At 40.6% G+C, this 15385-nt stretch overlaps 1 protein-coding gene and 2 pseudogenes across 3 annotated transcripts in view; 1 reads left to right on the top strand and 2 right to left on the bottom strand.

Annotated features, from left to right (window-relative positions):
* Positions 1 to 15385, bottom strand: part of LOC146451828 (uncharacterized) — a 41790-nt gene that overhangs the window by 2502 nt on the left and 23903 nt on the right. For both annotated transcript variants that reach the window (XM_085098591.1, XM_085098590.1), the window contains exons 4-5: positions 6770 to 6892; positions 5346 to 5398 (exon numbers count right to left, since the gene is read on the bottom strand). In XM_085098591.1, coding sequence (XP_084954717.1) covers positions 5346 to 5398; positions 6770 to 6892 — 176 coding nt within the window. The remainder of the gene's footprint in view (positions 1 to 5345; positions 5399 to 6769; positions 6893 to 15385) is intronic.
* Positions 879 to 3053, top strand: LOC146451832 (uncharacterized; annotated as a pseudogene). The gene is made up of 2 exons (XR_014859920.1): positions 879 to 1135; positions 1240 to 3053. The product of XR_014859920.1 is annotated as an uncharacterized LOC146451832 (transcript).
* LOC146451831 (uncharacterized) lies at positions 3055 to 5059 on the bottom strand (annotated as a pseudogene).

The raw sequence follows: 15385 nt of genomic DNA, 5'->3' as shown, positions 1-15385 counted from the left end.
TCTTCACCACTTGAGTCTGAAACCGCATCCCTGATTTAATTTTAGTTTATCCGATCATGTCAACCTTATGAGCAGCACCTTATATACCGTATGTTAATATTTTTCGCTTCATACATTTGCGTCTGGTGCGCAGGCACAATCATGTAGATAATCATGGCCCCTTTAAAACTGACTCAGCTAACGGAAAATGCTGCTTCTAAAGGGATCGGTCAAAGAATAAAGGCTTCAATTATTTGTATTATTGTAAGTTTGTTTTCATACCGAACTGGAAGCTATGTTATTTTGCCGCCGTGAAAAGATTCTATTGCTGCCGTGATCACAGTGATAAGTGCAAATTATCTCTCAACTCTGTTGATAAAACCAAACGTTCGGTTCCTCTCCCCACCGACGCAGCACTACATTTTCTTTAGAAACTAGCCCCCTTATACAAGTAATGTTAACTTTCTGTTGTTTTAATCATATTAATTTTTAATTGGAACTGGGATCCTAAGCTAACGTCTGCATGGAAACGTAATTTGGCGTTATCTTAGTGGTAGAGCATTTGCAAACTTTTCCAAAAATCGTCGTGAGTATTTATATCTATTGGCAAATCCCACCACAGGACATTTGCAGCTGTCCAAGAAAAACTGACCAGTTCTAGGAAAGATGTTGGTTACAATTAGAATTTACTGAAGCAAGTTGAATGAAAAGCAGAAAAGTGAGGCCTTCAACTAATTTAAGTAGTTTGCTTTTGAGCTATAATTTCCTTTGATTAATTATCTTCGAGAACGAGGACATTTACTGTTACAATCAATCACGCAGGACTTTTTTTTTTTGAACATCGCCAACGAGATTACAGAATTCCCGTAGAAATTTCCCTAGTTTATTGACGGTATACACCGAATGCAAATATGGCCGCCCTCTCGGGCGGCCCGGGTCTAGTTGCATGGAAGCGAGGCTAGTGAGGCTGGCTTTTCCCTGTGTTTTGATCGTCACGAATGGCTGCTTCACGTGCCCTCACAGAAGACGATATTCCTGGAGCTTCTCTTCGAGGTCGATCGCCTGCCACGCTAAAAAATGAAGAACTTCGTTTCTTGCTAAAATGTAGAGGCGATAAATTGAAAGGGCTGAAAACAAAAGCACAATTAGTGAAAAGGTAGGATGCTCGTGCTTCGACCGATTCGCGGCGATTTCGCGCCTCACTTGCCTTGATTGCGATAACCAAAGTTTAAAAACGATCTTATCTTCCCTTCTGTTTAGGGTTGAGGAATATATCAAAGAAGGTCGAGATCAAAATACAGTAGATCCGGATCCTGACTCCGTATATACAAAGTGCAAGGAACGCTTCGATAAAAACAAAGATGACAACTCCGGCATTTCCGCAACTCAGCATCCTTTGAGTTTCCCATCAGATGGCTGGTCTGCAGACATACGGCGGATGCCCTTTTTTACCCGCGCCGAAATGAATGACTATATTTCACAGTCTGGAGAGAGAATTGATCCGACGAGCAAAGCCCATTCGGTGCCAACGAGTATTCGGAAAGCGACAACTTTTCTGAATGACGAATATTTAAAGGGCATCTCGGCAGCAAGCGACGAAAACTACTTTTATTTCCGGTCTCACTGCTATCACAGCTTTCGGAAGAATGATGCCCCACACAACTTAAAAGTCGCATTGTGCATTTTTAGTGGGGAAGTGAAACATGCTTCATGCTCCTGCGTTGCTGGGAAGGTTGGTTTTTGTAACCATATATTGGCACTCTTGATGAAGATTTGCAAATTCTCATTATATGAATGTAAAACTGTTCATGAACTTGAAAACGAAGACGACATGCAGCCAAAGCAAGCATGTACTTCCTCTTTACAGAAGTGGCATAGGAAGGGAAGAGGAGACTCTATAAATCCACAACCAGCAATGGAGGTGCTTGTAGCAAAAACCTACATGGAGCAGACCAGATCATCAGCTCGAGATCCTGGTGTCAGATGTACACTTCATGAGGCAAGGAATAATATCCGGGGGCAAAGGCAGATGAAGAGAAACTATTGGCAACCTTGAAAGAATTGAACCCAAATATGGCTTAGCACAGATTATGACCCCAAGGTCTGATTCTATTCCCTTAGTGGAAACCAAATTTGGCAGACGTCCACAAGGCTCGTATGCTAGCTATCAACTTGCAGTGACCGAAGATAATTTTAAAGTGTTTTGTGACATCACGCCTATCCCAAGAGGAAACCCTGCCAACCACGGTGAGCACATTGTGACATATCCGAGATTTCCCCTATCAAGTCAGTCTAATGAACAGTTTGAGATACCTGCTGATCTTTCAGAAGCAGAAAAATCACTGTTAAAGAGTCTGCAAGTTGATGAAGATAAACTGAATGACATTGAAATTAAAACACTTACGCAGCCAATCAGATTGTCCTGAATGGAAGTTGGAAAGGAAATTTCGATTTACTGCCTCCAATTTTGGTCTTATAAGGGACAGAAAAAGAAACGATGAATCTCTAGTAAAAAATCTTATAAATCCAAAGCCTTTTTCATCAAGATATACAAATCATGGACTTAAATATGAGCCAATTGCCTTAGAACAATACCAGAAATTGCCTTAGAACAATACCAGAAATATATGTCCTCTATTAACAAGCCAGTGAAGGTTTTTAAGTCAGGACTTGTAATAAGCATGGATGCCTCATATTTGGGTGCATCGCCAGATGGCAAGGTTATTGATCCTGGATGCTCTGATCAATTTGGTCTTTCTGAGGTCAAGTGTCCAGAAACCAAGTACTTAGTCACCCCCCTGGATGCGTGCTCTGATAGCAGCTTTTTCATGGAAGAAGTCGATGGAAAGCCTAAACTTAAACGCACCCATAAATACTATGTCCAAGTGCAGGGGCTGATGGGTGTGACCGGGGCAAAGTGGTGTGATTTCATTGTGTACACCAGTAACGGAATGAGCATCGAGCGAATTCCATTTGACGCTCAATTTTGGAACAGTTTAAAGGACACATTGAAACTGTATTATTTTAAACACTTTCTAGCTATAGCAGCTAGAGAACCAAGAGCATAAGGCAAAATCACTGGTATAATATGCATGTTTACTACACAAACACTGCACAAATGCTAAACCTTTTTGGTTAACAGGACATTAAGTGTTATAATTAGCCCTGCCGTCAAGTCAATTTTACTGTTGTGGTTCATAATCATTTTCGGTTTTGTATTTTTTCAAACCAGTTTGATTTATGATTTTGCATGTTTGTAAATATCATGTTTTAAACACAAAAAGTGACAAAAACAAAACTGGTTTGAAAAATATTTAAACTAAAGATAAATGTAAACAACAATATTGACTTAGTAAAATAATAAACATAAGCAGATCATGTGATATAAGATATGAGTGGATCCTGAGTGTTGCACAGGAAAGCACAAACAGACCACATTTGGTTTACAACATTAAATAAACTCAGAGGAACAACTCCATTCCAAATTCGGAAGTTCTTGATCTTGTTAATGGCCCTTTCAACGTGCATCTGCAGACTGGCAATCTGCTGTGTCCTAACAACATCTTCGGCAGACATTTGAGCATCACTACCTAAAAAGGGTGGGATATTCAGATCCACACCAAGGGGCAAGATGTCTTGTATCTGAAATCCTTTGTCTGCCATTACAGCATCACCATCATCAAAGGATTGGGAAAAAAATCTACTCCGCAAAACAATTTCACGGTCAGAAATGCTGTCGGTATAAAGCTGACTGCAAAATGTAATCCCCCCACTTGGTGCAATTCCAACAAGTCCTTTCAATGTTACATGGTTTTTGTACGAGCTGAAAAGTTCAGAGTTCAAAAGCAAACTACTCGGCACTTCGCAAAAGACTTCTGTGCAGTCAATAATGACTCGCGTTGATGGAAATTTTTCTTTAAAATCTGCAGGCATAGTTGTATGAACAACTGACTTAGAAGGCCAAATGCACACCTGGCCAAATTTCAGATACATGAAATTAATCCATGGCACAAAAAGCCTGCTTATGGTGGACTGTGCAACACCATACAAGTGAGCTAAATGGCGCTCGGAAAAGCCTCTTCTCAAGCGGCATAACACAATAAAAAACTCTTCAACTGGTTTGAGCTTTCGTGGGCGTCCTTTCTTTGCAGGTGTAGTGTTTTCTTCTTCATCATCGGACTCCACATCATAAAAATCCTCTGGTACATCTTTTAAGGTGCTTCTTGGACGAATGTGTTCTCCATTTTCACTAGAATTCAAAAAGTTAAATAAGGCGAGGAAAGTGGCATAATTTGCAAGGCCAGTGTAAAAGTTGAGTGTCTGATGGAAAGCGTACCAGAGAAAATAATCGGGCCGAGATAGCCTCGTTCTGTTTCTCTAACTCGTTCAATTTCTTTTTGAGCTCAGTGTTTTGTTGTCGAAGTTTTAACACCTCCTCTTCCAGTTCCTCGATCTTTTTCGGCGCAGTATCGTTTGGCTCAGTATTTCGATTATTTTCACTATTAGAGACAGATGCCGTCGACTCGGAAAGTGATTCCGCCGTGATATCTGTTTCGCTCAACTCGCTGTGAGAAGACGTGGATGTTGTTGCAAACAATTTCTTCTTCTGAGGCAGAGGCTGTCTTTCCGGAGGAGCTTTTCTTTTTCTCGGAGAAGGCACTGACCAAGAAAATCTGGTTGGAATGCCTCCGGCAACCACATAAGCCCGTCCATTGAATGATTTTCTTAAATCTTCTCGCCTAAAATGCAGGGAACAAACTTTTTTTCCATCGACGATCTTAAACTCCTTTCCTTCTTCACGGCGAATTGCGTGAATCCACTGTTTTCTCCTCGTAGGAGTGCGTGGGAATTCAAAGAAAGTAACTTTCTCTCCTGTCGGTGTCTTCTTTCCTTTCTGATTGCATTCAGCGACACAACAACTCGTAACCATATCGAAAAAGCGTAGAACAGAACGACTACAAAACACTACTCGATGGACTCGAAGGACGCGTTGTCAAAACAAATACGAGGCCTTACTAGCCTCGCTTCCATGCAACTAGACCCGGGCCGCCCGAGTGGTCGGCCATATTTGCATTCGGTGTATAAAGTTATGATTTTTTTTACATTGCAGCATTAAAATATTTCAAGAACAACAATTGTTTCCCCAAGTAAAGTTTTGAATAATTGCTTTTTTTTTTAAGTTAATGAGTCTTTTTCGGAAAGATTTACAGATATATGTTCAACATTCTATTTAAATACAGGGTATTACAATGAAGAATTCAAATGTTCATTTCATTATTGGAAAATACTGGTCACGCGTGACGTGGATTGACTATAACTATACTTTATCTAAAAACACGTAATATTTTAACCAGAAGTGTGGTTACCTTTAGGCCTGGAATTCTCTTAAATTTGTAGCTCATCTTCCCAGTGACGGTTTCTAAGACAAAAGGAGTAACGTGACAGTATTTTCGTGGGATCTAGTTGTAGAGTCAAACGTACCCTACATTTCAATCATTCAACTCGGGTATCTAAAGATTGCAAACAATGTTGTGTCACTAACACTAAGGGCACAAATGATGGATCAGAGAATTAACTCAAAGCGCTGAAGTGGAGCCTACTGAAAGTTAGCCCTAGTAAATAAATGGCAGACCACACGAAGCAAAGAAAAAAGTATTTGACCTCGGCGGGAATCGAGCCCATTTTTCCTCCCATTTCCTTACAAGAGCTAACGCTCAGTAACCCACTACTTTTACAATTACTACATAGTTAATTCTCTGGTCCATCATCTGTATCATCTGTATCATCTGTTGTCCAGTCATAATTTGTGAATGTGGACATTTTCTTTTCCAAAAGTCATGTAATAAGTTCTAATAAATTTTAAAACTAATTTTTTTTTTCAAATCTGATGTTTTAGTAACCAAGGCTTCACTTTTCTCTTCAAAATATGTAAATTATTCAGATGGATAAATGAATATTACGACACGGGAAAAGAAAAATGTCAAGGTGAAAGCTTTTATCAGGGAATTATACCAACTCTAGCATCAGCGTAAGTACTACCCCAAATCCAATTAAAAAATGTTCACCAGCAAATATTTGACCCACTGTTAAAATTAGTTTTTTTGTCCATTAATAGGCAAAAATCATTGACAGTGAAACTTGTTTAAATTAAAAGAAAATTAATGGTAAAGATTGTACTGTTTCAGCGGTTAAGATTTCAATAAAACCTTGAATGTAGAACGCTTCTATTATTGTTTGTTCCCTAACCGTAACCGTAATCTAAGTGTTCTTTTAAGGACGGTGTCTACTAATAAGAAAGTACTACTGCGTGGTTTATGACTTCTTGGGGGGGGGGGGGGGGGGGGAACAGACCTTAGCAAGGGCTATTGAAATCCATAAAGAAAATTGGAGATTACCACGCATTTTTTTTTCTTTTTAGAGATAATGAAGCAACAATTATTTCTAAAAACAGTAAAATACAGTAAAATTGAATGTTTATTAACTCTGAAAAATCCGTGGTTATCCTGAATTTTCTTTTTCGACACCAAGAGCACTTGCTAAGTTTTGCTTTCTCCGCATGGTTTTAAACTGCGCAAAAATATCGCTGTTTTCGTAGGCACCACCTATAGGAAACCCGAGTATCTGTTGGACTTATTGTTGCCTCTATCCCACTCCTACATCTTCTTTACGGTACGTTATCAGAGCGTTATTTGTAGACAATAAAAGAATACATTGAGCCCTCTTTATTTTCCCAATGAACGGCCATTTATATTTGGATTAGTCTCCCTACTTTCACTTCATGAATACTCGCCTCCAGCAGGCAGGCCGCAAGCCTTGGGTGCAACATCACAAATATAACCTGCTTCCCTCACCACCACTTGTCTACCTTTCATAGCGAATTTCATCTGGTAAGTCGAATATAAAACATCTACACCTGTTCAGGATTAAACAGGCGCAGAGGTCAATGAGTAAGGTCAATGAGTGATAAAGTTTCCTTTCCTTTTCTCACTTGCGTGAAATTTTATTGCTTTAGCAATTATTATGCAACTGAGAAATCAGTGAATTAACTTTCACTCGTCAGTGTAGCCTGAAGGATTGCGGTAAAACCGAATGTTTTTGTTTTTTCAACTCTTGTGGACTACATGTCCTTACTAGGGAAATGCTCAGTAAGAATGAACCTGGTTTCTTCACAATTCCAGCACTTAAATTGACACTAGATAGTTAATTATATGATTTATAGTCAGGTATTTATGTTCTCTTTCATTTTCTCACTAGGGCAGTGCTCAGAAGGAATTCAACTGCTTTCCTACCAGCAACTAAATTTACACTGCAGATCGAGTTAGTTCTCTGACTTTGCTCGTTTTAAGATCTTGGTTACATCACAGATACCCAAAACCCTATATCAATTTAATAAAACTTATAAAAAAAACTGGATATTGAAATATTTCAATGTTTTTTGAAGAAAATGGACTCCCAAGTTTGTCGCACAGTCGAGACTTGAAGGTCCAGATCGTCGTGCTAGAGTTTCAACTCAATGTCTGCTCGTCAAAAGTTCGGGTAAAAGATTCGGCCTTGAATAAAGTTAAAAAAATGTTAATATTGCATGTAGGAAACAAGTATCCGTTTATTTTTTGTACCCATTTAACGCTTATCAAGACATGGGAATTCTTACCCTCCTTGACTCTACGCGTTATTTTTCTATTGGTTTTCTGTTTTGTTTCCACTTGCCAAGACTTGTAAGCTTTAAGCACCCGAAAACAAGGCGACGGACACGCGAATTGAAACAAGTGCGTCTCCAAAGATTTGCTTGGACTGAAGATTTTTGGATCTTTACCTACGCTAAAACGAAGCTTAAAGTTATTTCTTCTTTTATTTCAGTAAATCACCATTCGCCCGATAATCGAAACGGGTGGTTACATCAGCAGTAATATGCTGTCAATCATAGTAAAGTTTAACTTCAGGTGGAAACCGCTTACGTCCCAATTTCTCTGCAAATAACACTCTTTCTATTTTTTTTTTCTTTATTGTAAGATCATACTGGCAAGTTTATTTCTATCTAAAAAACGAAAATCCAAAAAAAATCTCTCTGAAGGTACACGGTAACTTTAACATACCAACTGAATCGTCAGTTCAACAGTTGAGGTTAAAGTAGACTTTTTAATTTCGGCCCCACAATTTTCTTTTGCGATAGGCTGCAAGCAAGCTCTCTCGGGGGTGGGGGGCGGGAGGGGGAAAGAGGAGAGAGCTGGCAACGACGTCTCAGGAATTTGAATGCCGCCCCCAATACTTCCCGAGGCTCCCTGCTGTCCTAGCTGTCAGAATTTGTCCAATCATGGCAACCCGGAAACGATAGCAAACGAAAGATACCATGCTATCAGATACTTTTCGAAAGATGGGAATACTTGCTGACAAGAACTATACTTTCTCTGATCGAGTACGCCTACCGAGTGCCACAAAAATCAGAAAATTTAGTGCAGGATTTTACTTGATTGTGAGCACACTAAAAGCCGATCAAATGTCCCAAGCGTCAAGCGAATCTTGCCGACTGCAGTGTTAACGCCACAAACCTACTGGACATAAAAAATGCCGAAAACTGGACACAGTCCGGCCAGGGAAAAAGGAAGCAGTGCAAGGAAATGGGAAGGATCTCAATTTTGCAGCCGGGTCTCCGAGAACGAGAACGCAACTCTCAATATCGACAATGTGGTTTCATTGGAACACTCAACTCGTGTGAAATTTGTGATGTTGTTAACGAGTAGCAAAGCAGACGTGAGAGTGCCAGATGAAAAGGAAAACATTGCATTTCTAAAAATCGTTGCCCTAAAAAACTGTCAGTTTGCTGCTAACGCCGTACCGAAGCACTTGGAATTGAGTCAATATATTCAGAAAGCTTTAATTTGTGGCGTAAGCTGAAAGATGTTCATATTTTTCGGCTAAGCCAAACACCAAACAAAAGCTTTAATTTGGCCAACCTTAACTATCCATCTGAAATATCGGCAATCGAAGCAGCAGGCACCCCCATTCTTCTTGCTTCTGCGATCAAGTAATCGATAATGATACTTTGAAATTGGCAAACAACTAACATAGTTTGATGTTAGAATTTAGACTTTCAATTGCTGTAAAAGGTTGAAATATCAAACTTGTCCCAAATCTCGTAGGTAAAACTGCAAGAACATCGTAGACGTTGGCAGCTTGACTTTGCTCGGGTTTTAATTCCAGATAAAACCTAAGTTATTTAGAGAAATTCTTGCAACCTTCACAAATACAAACTCCGCCACCATTTTTGTGTTGTCAACACGACGCACGCGAAAAGCAATGACGTAAGCAACAAATTCAATATCCACCAATCAGCATTTTGTGAGGAAAATTCGACGCAGAAATGAAAACTCTTGCTCGCAGGCTACTTTGGCGACGAATTCTACACGCCAGAAAGCGACAGCAACGTGCAGGGCACAGGTCAATTGTGAAACGTATTATTTCATCTGTTATTGATGTCCTTGGAGGAGGAGACATTTGTCAAGTGCGGGAACACGAAATCAAGCTGACATAACAAAGGGATAGCCTACTGCAGAAACTTAATACTCTTCGACAACTTGATGCAGAAATTCTTGAAGAAGAAATCGAAGGAGAAATTGAGGGAGCAGATTTGCTGGAGGAAAATGTTCAGCTGGCTATTGCTAACGTTGAAAACGCCCTGTCGCCGAAGGTCGTGAGTTCAAATGTAAACACCGAAGCGAATGTGTCGGAGAGCACGTCAGCAAATGAAGTTCAAATCGGGAGTAATTCTTCGCCACCTTTAGCTTCAACGTCGATTCCTCTTCATCTGTGGGGAGAAATACCCAAATTAAATTGCCAAAGCTGGAGTTAAAGAAGTTCGACGGCAATCACAGTAAGTGGATGTCTTTCTGGGATAGTTTTGAGGCCTCAGCTCATAAAAATGAGAGTTTAACTGCCATAGACAAATTCACATATCTAAACCCGTTGCTCGAACGGTCAGCGACAGAGGTCATTTCCGGGTTAAATCCTGGGGCATCGAACTATGAGGAAGTAATAGACATTTTTAAAGCTAGATTTGGCAATAAGCAGAAAATAATTAATCGTCACATGGAAATTTTGTTGAATCTTAAATCTGTCACATCTCACTATCATGTCTCACGTCGGCTGCATGAATTGAATCTAATGTGAGAAGCTTTAAGTCATTAGGAGTTTCACTGAATCGTATGGCGGTTTGCTATCATCCATCTTGATGAACAAGCTTAACCTCAGAAATTTCGTCTTGTTATTACGAGAGAAATGGGAGCTGATGACTGGTAATTAGATCAACTGCTCGATATTTTCAAGAGGGGAATTGAAGCAAGAGAAAAGGCTGGAGGGTCTAAGGTGAACACAAGACAACCTTCTCCACCAAAACCGAAAGAAAGGAAAGATGGGACTATACATGCCTTGTTCACTGGTGGTGATGCTAGCTGTCCCACTTGCACCTACTTTAGGGGAAAACACCTACCAAGGGATTGCCAAACAGTACCTGATATGCTAGTCCGTAAGGAGCTTTTGAAGAAGTACGGGAGATGTTTCGTTTGCCTCCGAAAAGATCACATTAGTCGTAACTGCTCAGCCAAGTTCAAGTGTTATAACTGCTAGGAAAGACACCATGTTAGTATTTGCCCAGCCAACCTGAGTCCTTTGCAACCAACGAACAGTGAACACCAGCTCCCACGCCAGGACCACAACAGCAATGCTTAACGGCTCAATCGGCCAGCAATAGTATCGTTTTTCATACTGATTCCAATACACCTGTGTTCCTTTAAACTGCCCAAGCGATAGCGACAATCCTCAACAGCCAGAGGTTAAGGTCAGGGCTAGAATAATCCTGGACAGTGGAAGTCAGCGCACCTATCTTACAAATAACCTGAAGAACATCCTTCAACTACCTACATTAGAGAAGAAGCAAGTCTCAATAAAAACCTTTGGAAGTACCGTTGAAAGATTGGAGCTGGCAGAAGTTGTGACCCTAGGAGTAGAGTTAAAGGGAGGACCAGATCTTTCATTGTCAGCTTTTGCATTGCCTCTGATTTTCCAACCGTTACAAGGTCAACCTGTGGAACAAGCAGTGAAAAATGACCTCTGCCTCTCCTGACTCAAACTTGCTGACTTTCGTACTGAGGGAGAGACTCTTGGTGTAGACATTTTAGTTGGCCCAGACTATTATTGGAAGTTGATGACAGGCCACACCATTAAAGCGGCCCAAGGTCCTACAGCTGTTCACACCAAGCTAGGATGGGTACTTTCAGGACCCGTGTGCTCAGGAAGTGTAGTAAATCAACAGAGAAGCAATCTTATGACAACCCATGTCTTAAAATGTGCCACTGATCAAGTGTCTTATGATGATCTTCAGGGAAAGTTGAAGAAGTCCTGGGACTTAGAGTCTCTCGGTGTGAAGCCTCCAGGTGTCTATGAAGAGTTTGTTGAGAAGTTGTTGTACAAGGGAGATCACTATGAGGTCAGTCTCCCGTGGAAGGCTACACATCTACCACGGAAGGTTTGCTGAGTAGACTCCGCGAGAAGCCAGACATCCTGAAGGAGTATGACAGTGTTATAAAGATCAAATTGAAAGAGGGATTGTGGAAGTTGTGAATGAGGAAACCAAGCCTGATGCCGTCTATTATATCCCGCATCATGCTGTCATCAGACAAGACAAGTCAACCACAAAGTTAAGAATTGTATACGACGCCTCAGCCAAGTCAGATGGAGCTTCATTAAATGATTGTCTTCATGCCGGTCCTGCGCTTACACAAAGTATCTTTGACATCATGTTGAGGTTCCGAAATCACAGGGTAGCTTTCGTGGGGGACATCGAAAAGGCGTTCTTAATGGTCCATGTGAATGAAACTGAGAAGGATGTACTCCGTTTCATGTGAAATCGAAATTGAGTCTTAAGGAAGCAGGCTTCGGGCGAGAATTAAAGACAACGAGAGATTGTTTTCAGGAGAAACACGTTCTGTAGCTGGAGGAAATGATGACAAGCGAGTTTGTTGAAACACCAGTGGTAGACACAAACGTCGTGGAAGAAGAAGATATGACCTATTCAAGAAGTGTTCTAAGAAGTGCAGTTGAAGATGTTTGCGGTCAGAGAATTTTAGGAACTGTATGGAACTACCACAATGACAACCTCGTCTTTGATTTTAGTATCACTGCATCTTGAGCAAAGAGAGCAGAACTTACAAAGAGAAACGTGATCAGCACAGCCTCAAAAATGTATGATCCACTCGGTCCGATTTCTCCGATCACAGTCCAGATTAAAATTCTGTTTCAAGAGTTGTGCAAGGACAAGAAAGATTGGGATGAACCATTGGAAGGTTCTTGAAAGTCAATCTGGCAGAGACTGGTGACGCAATTGTAAGGTGTTAAACCTCTTACTCTCATAAGATGTTATTATTCTGGCACGGAAGGTGAGGTTATTGCGAGTGAACTGTATGGGTTTTGCGATGCATCAGCTAAGGCATGCGGTGCGGTGGTCTTTCTGCTTATCGTGACGACGTGTGCAAGTTATGTCAGATTTGTGTCTTCCAAAACACGAGTAGCACCCCTCTAGGAGCAGAACATACTGCGTCTGGAACTGCTATCAGTGGTAGTTCTGTCCAGACCGATCCATAGCATAAAGAAAGCACTTAGTTCTGAGATGAGGATTGACAAATTGTTGTGTTGGACTGATTCCAAGATAGCCTGGTCTTGGGTTGTTCAGAGCCAGAGGGAGTGGAAACCATTCGTTCCGCTTCGTGTTACGAATATAAAAAAAGCTCATACCTGAAAAATGCTAGAATCATTGTCCAGGAAGCGACAACCCAGCCAACTTACTCTCTAGCGTAGACTGTCGTGAGCTGGAGAACAGTGTGCTATGGTGGAACGGTCCCAAGTGGCTTACTAGTTTCGAGGGCCTAGAGTATCGGAAGGAGATTGCCACAGAGTCAGTTCTTGAAGCCTGCCTTGTAAAAATGAGGATGAAGGATCGAAAGACAGTGACGACTGATCTTGCACTGAACAGTGAACCTGCTATGCTGTGTATTATCATTCAAAGTGAAGTCTTCTGTATTCTTGGACACCTTTTGCGAGTTGCAGCCTTACTTCTGAAGTTTATTAAGCAATTAAAGGCACAGCGACAAGGAGATGTGAATCAGAAGCCAGAGATACAAGTGACGGTGCAGACATAGAGGAAGCCGAACTTCTGTGGATCAAGGAAGTACAAGGAGAGATAAAAGGTATGGAAAAGCTTAAGATGAGGTCGCACCAGCTGGGGTTGTTTGAGGATAAAAAGGGAGTTAATCGATGTCAATTTAGACTCAGGAAAAGCGAGCTTACAGATTCTGCGAAGTATCCAATCTTGCTTGATGCTAGCCACCACTTAACTACATTTGTGGTATGGAGATGTCACGAAAAAGTCATGCATGGAGGAGTTAAGGAAATACTCACTGAGTTGAGGTCGAACTTTTGGATTGTTCGAGGCCGATAATTAATCAGAAGTTTGTTGTTTAGATGCACAGTGTGTAATAAGTTTGAGGGGAAACCGTACGAGATTCCACAAGCTCCACCCCTGCCTAGTTACAGAATGAAGAAGGCGCCTGCATTTTCCTATATTGGTTTGGATTATGTTGGAACTCGTTTTGTGAAGTCTACCAGTGAGGAAGAACGAAAGGTCTGGATTTGTTTGTTTACTTGTTGTTCTGCGAGGGAAGTCCACTTCGAGGTTGTACCCAATATGGCCTCAGAAGATTTGTAGCTCGTCGTTCAAGGCCTTCTTTGGTGGTATCAGACAATGCAAAAACTTTGAAGAGTGCTTCTAAGGAGCTTGAGAAGATTACAAATGATCCCAGTGTCGTTAAGTACTTTGAGAAAGAGAAGATCAAATGGTCCTTTAACTTAGAGAAGGCCCCATGGTGGGAGGTTTTTACGAAGAACTTGTCAAGTCATTGGAAAGAGATGCCTTGAGAACGTGTCCACCTGAGTACCATGCAGACGAGTCCACACGACCCCCCACCGATTTCGCTCAAATTTGGCTCACTTGCTGCCCACAATAAACCTACAATCTAGACCAAACGATTTTTCCAGATACTAATGTTTAAGAGAACTATACAAGTTTAAAGTTTTTGTTTAAAAATGGGCAAAAACTCCGTGCCAAAAATGCAGTGAAATCATGATGTGCGTGTTTCTCCAAAATCTCAAGCCAACAAAAAATATTTCGTTAAGTAAAAGTAGAAACCTTGATCTTTTTGTACAAACATAAAAATATATGATTGTTTTGTTTTTATATTTGTGAGCCATCAATCAAACTTGACAATTTTCACCACTTTGTGAAATAACGGAAAATACCACTAAAAGAGCGGGAAAAAGCAAACAAGCGGCCATGTTTGGATTCATTTCAATGTTTTTTCCAGCTTGAACAATTGATGATCTAAGCAATTACGAAAAAAAGCGTGTGATGTTTACATTTTAGACGAAGAATTTGTCCTTGAAATACGGCAATACGGCGTGCCTGGGAGGATCACGTGACACGTGCCAGAATATCGTAATACAGAGTCCGTTTGTTCATAAGTCTCCATAACGCAAGGTAAAGCTCGAGAAGATCTTTACAAGTATTTTGAAAAACAATTTTCAGTATATTTAGACTATTCTTGTTTTCCGTCAGCATTATTTTGATAACGCGATGAGAGGATTGCTTGACACGCACCTGACACCAAGAACATTTCCCACGCTTTCCATGCATAACCATACCAGCAGACATTTCGTCAAAATGGGCGATTGGAAATGTGTTTGTTCTTTTCAGCAATATTCTAAGAAAGAATGTAATCTTTCTGCTCGAAACAATAAAGCTAGATCTATTGTTATTGTCAAGAATTGTGCTACTAGCACAAGAGAGCACTTGTATGGCTGTTTTAAAAGCTCCCGGAAAGCAGTAGAGGAAGACGGTAAATTATGTTTGGCCCGCGTTGGATTATTCGACGAGTCCGAAGATCTCACGATTTGTCCCGCGCACAGGAACGAATTTGGCTTGGGATGGCGGTCAAGTAAAGTTTTTAAAGATCCTGAGCATCAGAGCAAACAGAAACCATACAGAGGGATATCAAGAGAGATGTCAAGAAAAATATACTTACACTTCGGTGTGCTTTGCGAGACTGGACAAGGTAACTAATTGTACTAATGTTGTGTCGGAATACCGGCTACATTTTAAAATGAACACAGCATGAGATAAAATATAAGTTTTATCATGCTTCCGAGTTAAAATAGTATTATTTTGGTTTTAATTCTAGGGATTTGTAGGAAATGTTTATCTAATTACAGCGAGACTGTGCGCTGCTCCGAGAAGACAACTAGTGATACACAGGTAAAATACTGTGAAATTAAATCATTAGTGCTTTTCTAAACCGGTACTCAT

This window comes from Pavona decussata, unplaced genomic scaffold (assembly GCF_977016875.1).
Source record: "Pavona decussata unplaced genomic scaffold, jaPavDecu1.1 SCAFFOLD_383, whole genome shotgun sequence".
NCBI lineage: Eukaryota > Metazoa > Cnidaria > Anthozoa > Scleractinia > Agariciidae > Pavona > Pavona decussata.
The sequence above is the reverse complement of the archived record's forward strand: the minus strand, read 5'-3'. Positions and strand labels throughout refer to the sequence as shown.